Source organism: Ceratotherium simum, chromosome 25, assembly GCF_057802395.1.
Source record: "Ceratotherium simum simum isolate JZ-2026a chromosome 25, ASM5780239v1, whole genome shotgun sequence".
In the NCBI taxonomy this organism is placed as follows: Eukaryota; Metazoa; Chordata; class Mammalia; order Perissodactyla; family Rhinocerotidae; genus Ceratotherium; species Ceratotherium simum.
In genome coordinates this window covers 26,721,405-26,740,819 of record NC_141924.1, presented here as the reverse complement: position 1 = coordinate 26,740,819, position 19,415 = coordinate 26,721,405, and the positions used below count along the sequence as shown (strand labels likewise).

The window sequence follows — 19,415 nt, the reverse complement described above, 5'->3', positions numbered from 1 at the left end:
CCTTTTTCCTTTGGAGAAAGAACACTTATTGACTCCATCTATCTTAGATCTCTCATTTGAACTGATGTCACTAGTTCCTTCTATAATCTGTAATGGTACCCTTTGTTTGTAACACTTGTTGCAGTTTTTAATTACATATTTATTAGGGTAAATTTATTCATAGTCTATTTCCATGGTGTTAGGGACTCTGTTTTATTGTATATACAGTGATTAGGAAAGGCCTGCCACATGATAGGCACTGAGTAAATCTATGTTGAGTTTTAAAAAAATGGATGAATTATAGTCACTTAATAAATATTTCTTAATGATTGACGGTTTTCTGGCCTCCAATGTAATCTTTTTATGATTTCTCACCTCACTGCTATCTCTATAGTACACTGTGAGGGCCTGGAAGGTAGGAGCCACATCTTTTCTTCTGTGTATCCCCAAAACCTAGGAGCATGGCTGACCCATTTTAGGGACTCACTCAATTTTTGTTGAATGAGTGAATGAATGTGCCTCTCAATAAGCAACAACCACGAAATTATTTTATGTTTTGATGAGCCTCCAAAACGCTCATACTATTTCTTTTATAGGTTTTTCATATCTTAGCACCACAGCACTGCACTACTAAGATACTAGAAATAGGAAAAAACAAAACAACAAATCCACAGAAAATGGAAATGGTCAAGCAGAACAGATTATTCTTCATATTCCCAGTGCAAGACTGTTCCCTACATGAATACAAGACTATTTCCTACATTTAATGCTTCACTCAGTCAAGTTTTATTATTTCTAATAAAAGTTCTTTATTCTAACTATGTAGGAGACATTCCCCACCCATAAATGCCTTTCACTCACAGTAAACATTTTTTCACATTAATCAATCTGAAATTCCTTTTCTTCACTTTCATCTGATCGTATCTAATTATGACTCTTTGTTCTAGGGAAGTAAATTATTTTTTGCTACTCTCTATGTCCCCTTACACCTTTTGAGTATCTGTAGAAAGTTGTATTCTCTCTGAGAAGTTTCCTAGTTGATCTGAGAATATTTATCTTCTTTCATATTTATTCATTAGTATTTCTCTTTTCTTGACTGTTCTGTTGGTCTGTCTGGAACACTCCAGTTACCTCCATCTTTCTTGTACTAAGATTCCTTAAGATAAATTCAGTTCTTTAAATTAAAACTTTACATGGCTATTTACTAGTAAGCAGCGTCTTACTCAAAACCCAATGCCATAAATTGTTTTTCTAATCTAGGTTCTTTAAAAATTATTTTTGGCTCTAATATATATGTCTGATTATTTCTGCCTTTGTTTATTCATTTTGTTTCCATTAAACTAGGTCATAGTGTGGAATCAAGTTCTCTGGATCTTTGTTGGTCTTTAGATCAAAGTCTTCGGGGTCCGACAAACCTGGGTTCAAATCCAAGCCCTACCTCTGACCAGCTGTGTGAACTTGGGCAAATTATATAATCAGTTTAAGCCTCAGTGTCCTCATTTGTAAAATACAAAAGACATCTCATAACTCATAAAGATTGCTAAATGAGATAACATATGTAAATTGCCCAGCACAGTGTCTGGACCACAGTAGCCACTCAACAAATGCTAGTTCTCTTCTTTATGCCCCATCTAATTTTGTCCAGACTTTCTGAGGATTTCTTTTTTTTTTTTGTTTTTAATTTTTTTTTTTTTTTTTTTTAGATTTTATTTATTTATTTTTTCCCCCCAAAGCCCCAGTAGATAGTTGTGTGTCATAGCTGCACATCCTTCTAGTTGCTGTATGTGGGACGCGGCCTCAGCATGGCCGGAGAAGCGGTGCGTCGGTGTGAGCCCGGGATCCGAACCCGGGCCGCCAGCAGTGGAGCGCGCTCACTTAACCACTAAGCCACGGGGCCGGCCCCTGAGGATTTCTTATTTTATAATTATTTGCTTGATTATTTAATGCTTGTCCTCATCAAATGCAGAATGGCATATTATTTATTTATTAAGTGAATTACACATTCTGTTTTGGAGACATTTTAGAGAATGTCATGACCTACTTCTCTTCCCAAGGTTGACTGACTTTTATTATTCATTAATTCATAAAATTTCTCCTTTTTGGGGTGAAGTTTAATATATGTTAAAGGTTAATATATGTTTAATATATGTTAATATATTAAACAATTATATAAATTAAAGTTTAATATATGTTAATATATGTAATAGTCATACTAGGATAGTCCTAGTATGACTATTACATTATGATATATGTATTTTCTCTATCTTTTTCCACTTCTTAACCCTCTGGTTTTATATCCTAGATTTTTTTAAAAAGCTGAGATTAAAGTTTCCCAACTATTATTGCCAAGTCACTGGTTCTATTTAAAGTTTGCTTTTCAAAAACAGTTACTTCATATTGATTCTATGCTGGAATCATTCACAGTTGCTTTCAATATAAAACAAAGATGTCTATGTTGTTTATATGACATAAAATGAACTCATGTGGCTTTGCTAAAACAATTTGAAAGAAAAAGCCCACTAAGCTACTACTGGAAGAAATGTCAATGACCCTTCGGAAAAATCCTTTTCTGAGATGAACTGGAACACAGGCACAAGAATGAAAAATGGAAGGTGCTTATAGGTTCCTACAAGTGTCATTGTGGTAAGGTATTCTGGATTTAATTAATTTAAAAATTTTACTTCTAAGACAATTTGAAGGGAAATAATAACCATCCTAGAGGTAGAATTAAATAATTGTTACATAGAGGTACAAGCAAACAAAGAAACGCAAAGATTCTTCTTGGGAGCATCATGAGAAGGTGAGATCTGAGTAGACTGTGAGGATGGCAAGATATCTACAGCAAGATAGTCACCCACTCGAGGCACTTGTATCTCCATCAGTTGAGCAGTTCTCACCTAACCCAGAAAGAAGAAAAGAAAAAGGAAAAAAAGCAAGAAGAAAAAAAAGATTTCGGTAGGTGATAGAACTCTTTTTACAAAGAGAGCTGGCTAGTTAGGGTAACCGTAACCAAGTAACCAGACAGTATCTTGGTGAACACTTGATTTGAGTTTTAGAGCAGAGAGACCAAGTTTATCTTTATTCACTCCGTGCTAAAAGGCAATTGACTGCATTTATTTCGGCCCACCAGGGAAGAAGGAAGGGCACATCAGTTTTTCAAGAGGTTGTTTACTTTGACAGGGAATGAATTCTGCTTTCCTTTCCATTTGCTGATTTTTCTTTCAATATGGAGACTATGCAATAGTTAAAAATATGTCTTGAAATAAAAGTCAATAAATTTATTGTAAAGGAACTAACTGGCTATCTGTTTTCTAAAAAGAGAGCTAATTCTGTTCTACAAAGCATTTTTCTCAAAAATCTGTTTCAAACCATGTGTTCTATTAAAATAAGGGATATTTTCTGTAGAAAATTTCATGTCATGGAAAAGCTGTTAATATTCCATATCCAATCAATATCCTATCCTTTAACATTTGACATATCTTTTGGTGTAAAAAGGAGGGGGCAAGGGAAAAGGGACTTCATGAAGAACTGGATTCAATGATCATTTAAATCCAACACAATAACATACCTATAGCAGTTTAATGCTGTGGTCTGAAATATGTAAATATGGAAGTAAACGTAAATTGTCAATGTCGTGGTAAGCTAATTTTATTATTAATTCCAGTTGCATTACAATAATTCACTTTAAAGTGTGAGATATTTATGGTAAATAAATCTATATACTATGAATAAGAGGGAGTTCTCTGAATGGAATTGCTAGGTATTTATTTTGAAATTGTTACAGGAAAAACAGACATCGGATTCTCTTAGAAATTTTTTTGGAGAAAAGCAGAGGTTCTAAGTTAGACATTCTTAAGTCAGAGAAGATAATTGACATGAACGCTTAGTAGCATTCTTATCTATCATTATGTCAGGAAAACACGTCTAGCCAGAGTTTTAGTAATCCTTTAGGATTTTCTGTCAGAGATATGGCTAATTCAGTGAGTAGATTAAGTTATAGATGATTATTAGCTCAAAATCTTTCTTCTGAGGATGACAGTGAACAGAGGTCATACTAGAAACAGGAATGGTATATGTAGTGGTTCTCAAATGCTGGCCAGTAGGCCAAAAGGCTGAATCAGAATCACCAATGATGCTCTAAAAAAATACAGATTTCTGTCCCCATCCCAGTTGAAGATTCCAATTCAGAAGATCTGAGGCAGGGCTCTGAGATTTCATATTTTCAGTAAGTGCTCCCAAGTGATTCTGATCCACATACAGGTTTGGGAACCAGTGATTAGAGAGGAGAAGTACTTGAGATCAGAGAAGAGGGCAGTGAAGTTGGAGGCCTGACTTTATTCAAAAGAGAGAAACCATTCCACTTTTGGTTTATAGTCTGAGTCTATCTGACTTCCTGATAACAATGATCTAGTAGCTTGAAATTGGCCATGGTGGGAATATTTAAACCACAGAAATTGGCCAATGCTACAAATCAGGGTTTTTTTCCTCCCTAGAAAACCAGCACACCACTGTCTATTAGAGTTATCCTCACATTTTTAATATGCCTGCCATAGAAAAATCTACGTAGGTTATAGTATACCAAAGGCACATAAATGACTTTAGAGATTTTATATGAGTTACGGTAAAAGAGACTTCTCTTTTAGAACAGAGAGATAGTATTCCTCAAAGTACTTCAGTACCCAGCGATAACTATATTTTCCATTTTACTTCTGCACCTTAGCAACCAGCCAGTTTGAGCCTCCATTTCTGCTTCAGCCCTAGATTCAGCTGGAGAGACTCATATTATCCCTGTGTTTAAAGACCTTAAATGCACTGTCCTTTTAAAAATTTTTTTCTGAGTTGTAGAAATAAATTCAGTTTCAATGATCTCCACTAGACTTAAAAAAACAAACAAATCTCTGGAATCCTCAGAAGTGATTTCTTGGCTATGGAAATGTGTAGTTGATTGTTTGGGTGCCACAGTAGACTCTGGTTGTGGTTGAAATAAAGAGGAAGTGAGAACAGAGATAATTTAATTGCTTACAGGAATAAATCTACCGGCCAGTAGATTTGGTTCAGGGCCCTGTTTATTCAGGTTTGATGAATTTATGACCATCAACTAAAAGTGTAGATATAAGTATCATAGCATTTAGCATAGTGTTTATCAGGGGAGTGGGAGGAAAAAAATAGCCTGGAACATCAATGGGGCCAATAAGTCCTTGGCTTATTTGGCAGGGAGCTAGCTACCTAACTGTAAACAGAGTCCCAAGATTAATGTCACCAATATTTGTTGAGTGAATTCATGTGCCCAGCTAACTATTCTATTAAATGTATAGCAGATTTTGTAAAGAAGAATAACACCAATTCATTTCGTTTTCTAGATCAACTCATTAAAGGCAAAAAAGGCAATCATTGATCAGAAAGTAGGACAAACTTTGTGTTTTAGCACTTTTAAAGGGAAAAATAAAAACAGCTACCAAAGAAGTATGGAAGGCATCTCTTCAAGGAAATCTCCCCTTAATTGCCTTCACTCCACCCCCATACTCTCCCTAGGGCTGTCGGCATATTTCTTTCATTATTCTTTCCTCATATAGTGGGAATAATAATAGTACCTACATCAAAGTGCTTTTGTGATGGTTAAATGAATTAATACATATTAATGTATTTGAACAGTGAACGGAAAATAATAGGCACTCAATAAATGTCAGCTGTTACTATTATATCATCACCAGCACCAGAGTGTATTGAAATGATCTGTTATTGTAAATTTCTGCCCATCCAGAATGTAAGATCTTTTGGGAAAGACTTTTTCATCTTTACAGACCTAGTGCTTACCACAGTGCCTGGCACAGAGGAGACACTCAATAAATGTTTCCTGAGATAAATTGAGGTATAATTTATATACTTCTAGTAAGTTTTGTCTGGGCTCCGGCTTCAGGTTTTCAATGATTCCAAACTCCTGAGAAAATATAAACTAGGAAATAAGGGAGAGAAGGGCTTTCCTATATCATTGCTGGCAGTCCATTAGACTGTAGATTGCCCAGGCTTAATTACTATTATGTTTGTGATTATTTCACTGATAGAAATATAGAGTTTATTATTTCTTTGATATACAGTTGTAGGCACTAGTACTTTAAGTCAGGAACAAATAATACAGACGGAATCTTCTAGGATGTGTCTTCCCAAGTGAAGTATAGATATGGCTACTATACAATAGCAACATTTTCCACTGTGTTCCATACAACACTGGTCCCACAGATGCTCTATAAGAAAAGCATTCTCTGGTTAAATTTGAGAGACACACCTTGAAGCTCTATAAGAGGTTTATAATGAACATTGGCATATTAAAGGCTCTGAGAAATCCTGAAGTAAAGAAACCTTTGATTAATTCACCATTTCCTAAATTTGAAGGCCATAGACAAACTTCCCCTTAAATAATTCTTCTGAACATCTCATGGAATTAGTGTTCCATGGATCAAATTTTGGAAAATGCTGTCCTATAGAAACGTTTAACCAGGTTTCCATTTTTTTCTTAGCAAATCTCTATGTAGTCCATTTTAAAAATTCTAAGTCTATATGCACACAAATGGAGATGCAAACCTTGGTTAATTTGAATGCTCAGAGAAGAGTAGGATGTTCTGGCTAACTTTTTAAAAAATTAACTATAGAGGAAGTGCTTGTTGAAAAGCATTCTGCAGCATTCTCAAACTTTAACATGATATAATCACCTGGGAATTTTGTTAAAGTGCATATTTGATTCAGTAGGTCTGAGGTGGAATCAGAGGTTCTGCATTTTCTAATCAGCAACTGGATGATGCCAATGGGGCTGGTCTGTGACCCACACACTGAGTAGCAGGTTACTTTTCTGCCTTGGTAAGCATAGTAGAATAAATATAAGAAAATTGATATTTTGAATAACATTGTACATGTTGTTGATAGAATCACATACCGAAATAGTATAAATTTTTTTTTTTAAAGATTTTATTTATTTATTTTTTTCCCCCCCAAAGCCCCAGTAGATAGTTGTATGTCACAGCTGCACATCCTTCCAGTTGCTGTATGTGGGACACGGCCTCAGCATGGCCGGAGAAGCGGTGTGTCGGTGCGCGCCCAGGATCCGAACCCGGGCCGCCAGCAGCGGAGCGCGCGCACTTAACCGCTAAGCCACGGGGCCAGCCCTTAAATTTTTTAAAATGTCAACTTGTTTTCTTTATACCACCTTCCTCATAAAAATAAAGTGGGAACTCATGGGAAGAAAAGTTGTAGCTATAGCAATATCTCTATTAGGACCTAGCATGAAATCTGGTACACTATAGGTACTAAATAAATGTTAAGTACATTAACTTATTTGTCATAAATTTTATTGTCAGAGTAAATAACTCTAGAGGTGACATAGGGACACATCTGCTAAGGATGGAGTTAATGATATAAAATATTACTAAATAATAATGAAAATGTTGCCAAACATATTACTAATCAAACAATATATTATGGAGAGTATTTAGGTAGAGAGAAGAATTGGATGTGCTGATAAGTGTTGGGATCTACCCTTTGCTCAGAAAAGGGGAGAGAAGAACCAGAGTAATATTCTGGAAGAAGGTGCCAGTAAGGAAATCCATGCTAGGGAAGTTGATACAGGTGTCTCTGCCCCAAACATATGCTGGAGTAGTCATAAAGTGAATGGAGATATGCCTTCCTTGGTCATCTACCCAGTGGATCAAGGGGCTGTCTGGGGAAAGAAAGAAGGAAATACAGATCTTCCCTACTAATCCATCCATCTCCTACAAATTAAGCTAAAAGGAATAAATTGGTATCAGTTATTTTCATAATTCCCCTACTTGGTGCATTAAGTACCATGTAAATATTTGTTAACTAGGCGTGATTAGCAATATGACTTTGTAGTTTCTAGCTTCAAGTCTTTCAGTAGCCCAGATGCAGGTGAATCCCGTGACAACTTAAGGGGTTGAGGAACTAATCCAGACAAATACGTTACAATTACTTTATAATGTTTCAGGTTTTTTTGGGAATGTCTTAATGTTGTGTTGCTGGAGTTTTCACTGAAATGGCTCTGAGGCCTTTGCTCTTCTGATACTTGGATATTGCCTATAAATATCAACTTGGTAGGGCCCAGGCAATTATACTAAATGATACTTATTGACTAATTATCAACTAATCGTAGGTAATTCAATCCACTCCATCTCATTGACCAAGATGTCCAAGATGAGGGCACCTCCAGCCAATCACCCATCCTCTCTACTGCTCTCATCCCATACTCCTTTATTGTCCTCCTCCTCTTTCTTGCCTCTATGACCATTCTGAAATTTTTTCAGTTCTCAGAATATGCTATATTTTTCCTTCCTTCTGTTCCTTTTTGGCATTAGTTGATCTCTCTGCTGGGAATACCTCTACCCATGTTATGTTGATTCCTATTAATCTTCAGGTCTCAGATCTTAAGTCAAAACTCAGAACACTCAAATCTTGTTAACTGCCCCTCCTATGTGCTCCCCTCCACACTCTCTAACACAATACTGACCATACCTGTGTGATCTAATACACACACATACCACTAGTTGCCACTCTCTCTATATATATACACACACACACAATCACATATACATTTATACACACACACATAAGCTCTGTGAAAAGACAGTGTCTCTCTTGCTCACAGTTATAATTCCCAGGAAATAGCACACTTAGCACACAGTAGTGTTCAATAAGAATTTGTTGAATGTTGTCTCCTCAGGCAAGGGAAACAAAATAAAAATTAAACAAATGGGACAACATCAAACTAAAAAGCTTCTGCATGGCAAGGAAATCATCAACAAAATGAAAAGACAACCTATCAACTGAGAGAAGATATTTGCAAATCAAATATCCAAAAAGGGGATAAAATCCAAAATATATAAAGAACTCATACAACTCAACAACAAAAAAGTAAACGACCCACTCAAAAAATGGGCAGAGGATATGAACAGATATTTTTCCAAGGCAGACATACAGATGGCCAACAGGCACATGAATAGGAGTTCAACATCACTAATTATTAGGGAAATCCAAATCAAAACTACGATGAGATATCACCACATGCCTGTCAGCATGTCTATTATTAAAAAGAAAAGGGTCTGGCCCTGTGGCATAGTGGTTAAGTTTGGCGCACTCTGCTTTGGCAGCCCAGGTTCACAGGTTCGGATCACAGGCACCAATCTACACTACTCATCAGCTATGCTGTGGTGGTGACCCACATACAAAACAGAGGAAGACTGGCACAGATTTTAGCTCAGGGCTAATCTTCCTCAAGCAAAAAAAAAAAAAAAAAAAAAAGACAAGAAATAACAAGTGTTAGACAGGATGTAGAGAAAAAGGAACCCTCACACACTGTGGGTAGGAATGCAAACTGGTGCAGCCACTATGGAAAACAGTATGAAGATTCCTCAAAAAATTAAAAATAGAAATACCATATAATCCAGCTATTCCACTTCTGGGTATTTATTCAATGAACATGAAAACACTAATTTGAAAAAATATATGCACCCCTAGGTTCATTGCAGCATTATTCACAATAGCCAAGACTTGGAAGCAACCTAAGTGCCCATTAATTGATGAACGGATAAAGATGTGGTATATAGATACAATGGAATACTACTCAGCCATAAAAAAGATGAAATCTTGCCATTTGTGACAACATGGATGGACCTTGAGGGTATTATGCTAAGTGAAAGAAATAAGATGGAGAAAGATAATTACTGTATGACTTCACTCATATGTGGAAGATAAACAAACACATAGATATAGAAAACAGATTGGTAGTTACCAGAGGGGAAGGGGATGGGGGGAGGGTGAAAGGGGTACAGGGGCACATGTGTACAGTGATGGATGGCAGCTAGACTTTTCATGGTGAACATGATGCAGTCTATACAGAAGTCAAAATATAATGATGTACACCTGAAATTGATATAATGTTATAAACTAATATGACCTCAATAAAAAAATTTTTTTAATGTAAAAAAAAAAAAGAATTTGTTGAATGAAGAATAAGCTTTAAAAATGTCCTAATTTTGTTAAAGTCTATTGACTGTGGAAGAACTTTCAAACATTTTTATGGGCTAAAAAATAATAAAAAGTTATGTGTCTTATTAGTTTTAGCTACATTCTCACATTTTGCTTATGTTTTTATAGAACTGGTAGTTGGGGGACCAAAACCTATAAAACCTCTTCTGCACAAGTCTCTAAAAGAGCTGTGTAAGTAGTAATCGCTAACAAGCAGTCACTTTTTAATCTCCTCTTTCATGCTCTTTGTATAAAACTCTAAAAACATGAGCTTTCTGGGATTTAAAAAGCTAGCACTGGCAACCTTTTTACATCTTGTAAGAATATGAGCCATAGTTTGAACACAGAACTGTAAAAAAAAATAATAAAACCAAAATTTAAAAAAGGTATTTATGATGGCTCCATGTCTGCCAATAAATTTTTTATTTTTCTCTTTTTATGGGTAAGACTTAGGCATAAAAGTTTTATCTCTGTTACAATCCTTTATACATTTACTCATCTCATGATTTTACAAACTGAACAACTTAAAATTTAATTGGTAAAGTAAAATACAGTGAATAATACACAATGCCTTCAAATTAATCTGAACTGTACACTGGTAAAATATATTGGAAACATGAACATTTCCTAATTAAATCACTGCAATGGCTCCTGGTGCCCTAGAGAATAAATACCAAAATTTTTAGGCTACCGTACAAGGCCCTCTAAAATCTAGACCCAATCAATCTTTCAAAGTTTTCTTTCAGAATTCTTCTTGGTCTTCCATTCATTACGCTAATAAAAATGACTAGCTATTTGCTATACCAGCACATAGTAGATGCTCAAATGTTAGTTAAATGTTAGAAACTGGGTTTACTCTAACCAATGTAAAATTTGGGAGGCCTTCATTTAGACCAGTGTTTCTCAGACTTTAGCTTGCCTCAGAATCACCTGGAGGTCTTGTTAAAACTCAGATTTCTGGGTCCCACCTACATAATTTCTGATTCAGTGGTTTGGGTGGGGGTCTGAGAATTTGCATTTCTGATGTGTTTCCCAGGTGATGCTGATGCTGCTGGTCCAGGGACCACACTTTGAGAACCACTGGTTTGCTTGTTAACTTCAACTAAAGTTAAATGCTAAAAGTACAATATGAATTGAGCTGCCTTTGTATAACACAAGAATGATCTTTTGAAAACTAAGTCAGACCCAGCCACTCCTCTGCTCAAAAACCTGTACTAGCTCATCATTTCACTCCAAGTAAAAGCTGACGTGCTTGCAGTGGCCTACAGGTTCATATTATTTGCCTCACCTCTCTAGTCGCAACTCCTGCTACCCACCAATTCCCATTCCAATGCAGCCACACAGACCTCCTTGTTCTTCCTTTGACAAATTAGGCACCTTCCTGTCTTAGGGCACTTGCTCTAGGTATTCCATCTCCCTAGAATGCTCTTCTCCAGTAAATATTTGGCCAACTTCCTTACTGTCTTCAAATCTTTGCTCAAATCTCACCTTCCCAGTGATGAGGCCTACCTTCATCGTCCTATTCAATACTGCATCTTGTCACCCCAAATCCCTGGCACCTTGGATCCCTCTGAACTTGTTTTATTTTTTCTTCTTTGGTGATTATAGCACTTATCACCTTCTAAAATACTACATGCTTCACTGATTAATTTATTTATTGTCTGTCTTCTCTGCTAGAATATAAGCTCCTTGAGGGCAGGGATTTTTGTTTTGTTCCCTAATGCATCTTAAGCCTTTGGCACATAATAGTCACTCAATATATATCCATGAATGAGTGAAGGAACGAGAAAATGAATACATTAAGTACATTGTACAACATACTGTTTCAAGTCAATTCTATATAATGCTATAAATAGTATCTTTTTGAAAATGTTACCTTTTATCCTATAAGATAGTTAACTTATCCAAGTTACTCAGTGACAAATTAATTTCGTTTCCTGTCTTATCTGCTTGGTAGTTCATAAATTCTCATTTTTACACATATCTACTAGTGATCTGAGGATATGGAATATATACATACACATATCTATCTATTTAAATATATGCTGTACAAAATGGTGTTAGGACTGAATATGCTCCAGATCGAAGCAATTTTATAAGCAGACGCTTCAGTCAGCACATGGAGTTAAGGAGCCTGTATTTTAGTCCCTAAGTTACTGTGGATTTTAAAGAAGTGGTTATCTTTGACATAAGGTATTTTTAGTCAATAAAGAGTAGAAACTCTATGGTATTATTTCCCACCTTCTATTTTATAGGACAGCAACAGTTATTATAATACTAGTTTTCATTTCTTGAGGGCTTACCGTATGACAGGCAACATGCTGAGCACTTCACAAACTTTACCTTACATAGTTCTCATTACAGCCCCACGGGGAGAAAGAAATTGAAGTCTAAAGAGCTTCAATAGCTGGCATAGGGTCATACAGCCGTAAGGGGCAGGGAAAGCATCTACTCTAGATCTGTTTGAAACATATTAAAATGAAAGTCTGAGTACAAACAAGGAGCAGGAGTAAAATAGAATTCTCAGAGAAATACTATGACACAAATCCAAATTTTGGGCTCAATGTTGAAAGTGAGCTGTACCACACTCTAGCTTCCACAGTTTAGGAGAGAAAGCTTGTAAACAAGCAAGCCCACTCAAATTTCATTAGATATCTCCAGCCTGATGTTAAAAATACGTATTTCTCAAGAGCAATAGAATTTTTCATTTAAATTAAAAAAAAAAACCCAAGATTTTAAATGATTGTTTCCCATTGTATTGCTCCCTTCCTGTCACTGTTTTTGAGCTAGAACATGGAGTCCTTGGTAGGGAAAGGAAGGGTATGATCATCAATCTCCATTAACAGTCTTGAGTGGTTTCTGTCATCTAATAATTTCTGAGTTGACAGACATGTAAATACTCATGTAGTTAGATGGGCTGTTCATCCACATTGGACATTTACTTAAGGTCTGCCTGTACTCTTTGTATTCACGTTTCAGATAATGTCTCATTAATTGAGCAGATCTTTTAAAATTCTACTCTTTTTTCAAATAAACCTCTTCTTGGAGTTAGGCCAACAAAAAAGCAGAACCCATTCTATAAGAGCTTAGTATTTTGGGAGAGAGTGGGAATTATTGTTATGTTCTAAACTCGTTTATGACACAGGGGTAACTTAGAGCAGTACCAATCAAAGTGCATTCACAATGAAACCAAAACCTGTGGATTTTCAGGTGTTCAGGTTCACTGTAGACATGAAAGCCAGAACGACCCAAGTGCAGGTAACCACTCCTTGTTTCACCAGTTTGAATCCATTCATTGTCTACATTCTACTCATATATTCAGTCTTAAGATAATCTTAACTATATCTCCCTCTCCATCATTCTTTTTCCTCTTTCATTCATCATCTTGTTTTCCAAAATGTGGTGCTACAGGAAACAATTTTACTTCATGGGGAGTGAGAAAGGAGATTATTTTTATGAATATTATATGGTTTTCACCTAACAGGTTGAAAATTCTTGCCCCATATCAATGAAGAAATTAACTGATGTGAGTGAATGTACGGTCTGAGAATTCCACGACTTCCCTCCAGCGGGCCAGCAAGTGAAGGATGGAAGGATTCACCTCTTTTATACAGATCATCCTTTTTTCCAGTAACCACGAGTTCACTTACCCTTGCAAGCATCTGGAGCGGAGAAGGGTCTCCGGAGATCCCGGTAGAAGCCGGGCTTACATCGCTGGCAATGCTGACCCTCCGTGTTGTGCTGACAGTCGTTGCAGACGCCACCACTACGATTCCCTGAGGCCTCCCACACATTAATGTCAAAGTGACAGGCATCAGCATGCCCATTGCACTTGCAGGCTGGCAAAAAGAAGCATGGGAGGAAAACCGATAATTAAAAATAAAACGACAGGTTCTCTAATATTCAGGCAGTTAAAAATAGGGTATGCTGATTGGTAATTTTTAAAAAATTTATTTCTAGCTCTTTGAATAGTGCACATTTTCACAGTACAGGAATCAAAACAACATAAAGATGTATACATAGAGAACTCTGGTCTCCCATCCCCATTACCCTGTTTCTCTTGCCTTCAATAGGTTACTACTTTCTTTCTTTGTTTTTTTTTTTCAGTTTGTTATATATTCTTCTAGTGTTTCTTTATAGATTTTTTTGAGATATAATTGACATATTCGATTTTTATTTAAAAAAATAAGTTTGACGATATATTTGAAAGTCAACAAAGTGTAGATCTGTCTACTTCGGCGGAGATATTACGGTTACCTTAGCAACCGGGGTTGACGTTTATTTTGGAAAGCCTATTTGAATGGCCACCAGTTTTTTTCTCTCTTTGCGTTTATTTTGGAAAGCCTATTTGAATGGCCACCAGTTTTTTTCTCTCTTTAATGGTAACAATTCACCATTTCCATTCTTGCTACTTCCCAAGGGACAATGTCATCATGGTGGGTCCCCTGACCTTGCTTAGAAAACCTTAGGTGTCAGGCATTATTGGAAAATGACAATTCATATTGCAAATACAGGAAACTTCTGGACAACGGTAGGTAACTTGGCAGGTAGTACTATTCCTCAGCTCTTGTTGTACTGGTAAGTACAAGGTAGTCTCCCATAGAAGCCTCAGTTTTCTTATGGAAGAGGCTTGCAGTGTTTCTTATGTAACAGTTCTCAAAGGCATTTCTAACATTATCAGCCAATAGTGCCAAGTGACAAGTCCCTGTGTTCTAAATGTATTCAGACATGCAGTTGGTTTCTGTGGAAAGGACCAGAATGGCACTCTAGGAATTTAGGAAAAATTCTTTAGATTCTCTTCATGAGTGATTTAGAATAAGAATCCAGACTTTTCGTGGAGGTCAACTGTATTTGAAAATGTTTGTGCTATTGTTTTTCATTGTTTCCTTGATGTGTTATGATATTTTGACCAGATTCATAATCTTTAAAAAGCACATTATAAGATAATTTAAGATTTATGCTTAGAGGAAATCCTTTACATTTCCTAGAAACTACAATAAATCAGTTATGATTCCAAATTATGTATGGGAAAAGACTTCTCACCATTTTACCCACAGTACTTGCCTTTAAACCCTTGTAAAATTGAAGTTTGTGAGTGTAAACATGGTTATGGGCGTGTGTATTTCTCTGAACATTTTGAATTACAAAGAAAAACATGGCTGATGCTCTCATATTTTTTACCCTTCTATCTAATCTCCAACCTTAACCCAAAGTTAGCCCTAGTAATGCAGTCTCATTCTTCACTAACTGGATTAATTTCAAATCTAATTTGTCATTTCAAGTATAAGTGAAAAGAAATGCATTATGGTATTACGGAAAAAAAGCATTTAATTTGGAGTCTGAAGTCTTGGGATCAAGTCTGGACTCTATCAGTTACTAACTTTGGCAAGCTATCTTACTGAGCCTCAGTTTCCTGATCTCTAAAATGGGATTAACACCACCTGCTTTATAGGGTTGTCTTGAGAGCTAAATTCAAGGTAGCTATTTTCATGATTATAATTCAATATCTTAATTACAAGGGTAATTGTACACCATAATCCTCAGTTGCTCTTGTGTCTAGCCATGTTTTTATTATGTCAAATTCTCAAGGAGGGTGCTTAGTCTCACAAAGCGTCCCAGCAAATGGGCAACACATTCTTGGCAAAACAGTCACATTGGCAACTTTGCAAGCAGTAATTTTTTCCAATGGTTGAAGTCATAGTGGGCAGTGATATGAGCTATGTTTTTGTAGGTTACAGTGCTGTCACCCACCACTTTATATTGTGTTTCTAGAGACAACAAGGAGTCCACAGATAAATTTACTTTACAAAGAAGGCTTTGAGTTTTGTGGGCTTGGTACTTACTTCTGCACTCTTTAGGAGCCCCTGTTTTGCCATCAGCTGCCTCCCAGGGGCGGTCATTGTATAATGGTGCACAATGTTGGCAGTGGGTGCCTGCTGTGTTGTGCTTACACATACACTTCCCATGGACCTACAAACAAAAATAAGAGCTATGAGCAAAAATGATGCTAGGCAAGAACATTTTATGTCTTATATCTTATGTCTCATATGCCTTAGCGATATGACATTCATTCACTTTTCTGAAGAAGTTAGCCATCAAGATGAGAGATCCTTTCTTCAGTTTGTCTTGTGATTAATTGAAAAAATTAAGTAATATATTTTCTTGGCTGTAGGATATGTGACCCTAATGAGCAATTCTGAGGTACTGGCTATGGCTAGGTATTAACTTAAAATTTTAATGCCTTTAAATTGCTTAATTCTTTACACAATAATACATCTTTACTATAGAAAATTTAGAAATCTGTAATCCCACCACAAAGTGACGTTATCAACATTTGAATCATATATTTCCAGTACTTTAAAAGTACAATTATACTTAAAACTTCTTTTTTTCACATAACAATATATTGAGAACATCTTTCCATTTCATTAAATACTTTTGTACAACACATTTTAATGGTTCCCTTGTACAATGTACATTTTATTTGACCAATCACCTATTTTGGGTTATTTCAGCTTTTAAATATTTTTACATATTATATTTTAATTCTATAACGAGTATCCTTGTAGCTAACTATTTGTGTACATCTTTATTTTGAATGTATTTTCTAGAAGTAAAATTGAACAGTCAAAATATGCATATTTTTAAGGCTTTGAATACATTTTATCATAATGACTGGGCATTTTCTTTTAATCCCACAATTCAGAGTAGTTGAGGGTTTATTAAAATAGTATTTCTCGAGCCAGTCCTGATGGCCTAGTGGTTAAAATTTGGCACTCTCCGCTTCAGTGGCCTGGGTTTGTTTCCTGATCACAGAACCACACCACTCATCTGTCCGTTGCCATGTGCTGGCGGCTCACATAGAAGAACTAGAATGACCTACAACTAGGAATATACAAGCATGCACTGGGGTTTTGGGGAGGAAAAAAAAAGAGGAAGATTGGCAACAGATGTTGGCTCAGGGTGAATCTTTCCCTACAAAAAAAAAAAAATAGTATTTCTCACAGAGAGACTATTTTAGTAGAATTTTCTGGAATCTGAGAGTTTTATGAGAATTTTAATATTTTTTGCATTATCTCACTGATAATTTCTAAAAATTAATATTTTGGGTCATCTGGAATACTTCCTAATAACTAAGTATTGCCATGAATTCCAGTACCAAGATGCATTTATTAAATGACACATGAGGTCATGATCTTACAAATGAAAGTTTTGCAAAGTAGCTCAGAATGAGGTTCCCAAATTTGGATCTATAAGGCCTTTTTTTTTTTTTCCTCGAGAAACAAGGTTAAGGTAACTCGGCATAAAGGTAATATATTATATCAACCAGTCAACAATATTTAATAAATATCTACTAGAGAGAGTTACTGTGTTAGGCAATATTTGTTATACAAAGCATTACAAAACGTAATTTCTGTCTTTAAGAAAAGTATAATGTAGGTAAAGGAAAAGAATTACGTAGACAAAAATTACAGATAAACAAGACAATAAATACCTAAGAAACAAAATGATGTTGGAATTGAAAAGATACAGAAATCACTATAGGTTGGCAGCTGTGGAGGACTTCGTGAGAGGGATTGGGTTTTGAGCCAGTCCTTGAAGATGGACAGTATTTCTGACATGCAGAAGGGAAGAGACTTTCCAGGAAGAGGAAACAAAATGAATCAAGGTGTGGCACTAGGAGGCTAGGGAGAATCTGTGAACAAAGTTTATTTCAATACCTCTAAAATATTTTGACTGCAATGGTTAAGGAACTACTAAAAATGACATGTACTTAACAGGGTGGCCAGAATCAAAATGAGTCCCTAGTTTAACAAATCTGGAAATAGCCACACCAATACATTGATGTACTACCGCTTGACCTAATTTAACACTCAAGTAAGTTGTGTCTTCTTACCCAGGAGCCCCTGTCTCTTTTCATTCTCTTGGTATATATGTCTTTGGTTCCACTGGTAGAGGCACTCTGGAAATAGCATATGCATTATCCAAGTGTGTTACATGACTACTGTGGACCTTATGCTCACATGATGTTCAAGTGCAGGAAATATACAGGGCTTGGAGGACTGCAGGCTACTTGTGAATGAGCCACATGAGACTTAAAAAGTTATAATCTGGAAAATTTCATAAATAACGATTTTGGTGGCCATCTTGCGAAATTTCATTTCTGTGTATAAGGTTTTTGTGCTTAATGAAAATTAATTATAGATGTTTTTTAGTTCCCAGGGATTAGTGAGGATATAGATGTTTTTAAGAGAGTAGAATTGGCTCCTTTGAGTATGATGATGTTGCAAAAATTTTTGTTAATTTTCTTTATAGACACTCAACTAATATTATAGATTCAATTGATTGGTTTGGTCTTGAAATGTCCAAATGAGAGTTGAATTATAGTTACCTATTTTCTTGGGCTTTGCTTTGTGACTATTTCTGCTAGGAGCTGTTTATAGGTAAAGCCTCATGGAGTTTTAAGAGTTTACTACACATCTCTATTCACACATTCAGGCACGCTCTAAAGACAAATTTGCACTTAAATTTGGATATCTGCAGGAATTCAATTTCTACTGCTCTATAAGAGTGAGATCTCTTCATCCTAGCTCCTGGATATCTGAATTTTCATATATTCTGGTAGAAAAGCTCCAGTCCTACTGCTTTTATTAAATCTTTTAAATTCAACATTCCTTATCGTCATGAAAAAATAGAAACTCTTTATCAAATAACTTCTGCATGGTAAGATTCTTTAAAGGATCTCAGTAAAAGCTGGATGATTTTTTGTTTACTTGTAGTACTAGATGCTGATTTCAAACAAAATGAAGTCTTTACAAAAATTGACTGAATAAGAAAAATCTTCCAAAGTTGAAGAGTTTAGTGAAGTGAAGGCAAACTTACGTAGCTGACAGAAGTTGGTAGCATTGTGAAGATTAGTGGGAAAAGCAGTTTTGTAATTGTCTAAATTCTACAACATTTTTTAAAAAAGTACAAAACACTAGAATACAAATAATTTGATAAAATTAGAGTCAGAATTCCTGGAATAAACCACCCCTAATCCATCATTGCTATTAAGGGGATTATATGGAATACTATCTGAGGAGGACATTTGAGAAAATGTTAAGAAGTCTAAAGTAAACATGGTAGAGACCAAGATCAATGAATGCTATCTGTATAAAACTTCTAAGTGCAGTCCCTGGGGTTGTGTCTTGAAGAGTGCATAGGATTTTCCTTAGGGAGCAAAGACAACAAGATAAGAACCCCAAAGGAACATTCTGGGAATAGTCAATAAATAAACCAGATGGCTTGTGTTGGAGAGGTAGCTTCTATCCAGATCATGGAACACTTTAAACAGCAGCATAAGGGTGCTGGAATTTATCCTTTAGGTATTGAAGATCCAATGAAGATTTTCGAGCAAGGAAATG

At 35.8% G+C, this 19,415-nt stretch overlaps 1 protein-coding gene across 2 annotated transcripts in view; it reads right to left on the bottom strand.

Moving 5' to 3' along the window:
• The window catches only part of NTN4 (netrin 4), a 108,739-nt gene that overhangs the window by 28,074 nt on the left and 61,250 nt on the right, over positions 1–19,415 (bottom strand). For both annotated transcript variants that reach the window (XM_004417970.3, XM_014780029.2), the window contains exons 4-5: positions 15,852–15,978; positions 13,659–13,847 (exon numbers count right to left, since the gene is read on the bottom strand). In XM_004417970.3, the coding sequence (XP_004418027.1) occupies positions 13,659–13,847; positions 15,852–15,978 (316 nt within the window). The remainder of the gene's footprint in view (positions 1–13,658; positions 13,848–15,851; positions 15,979–19,415) is intronic.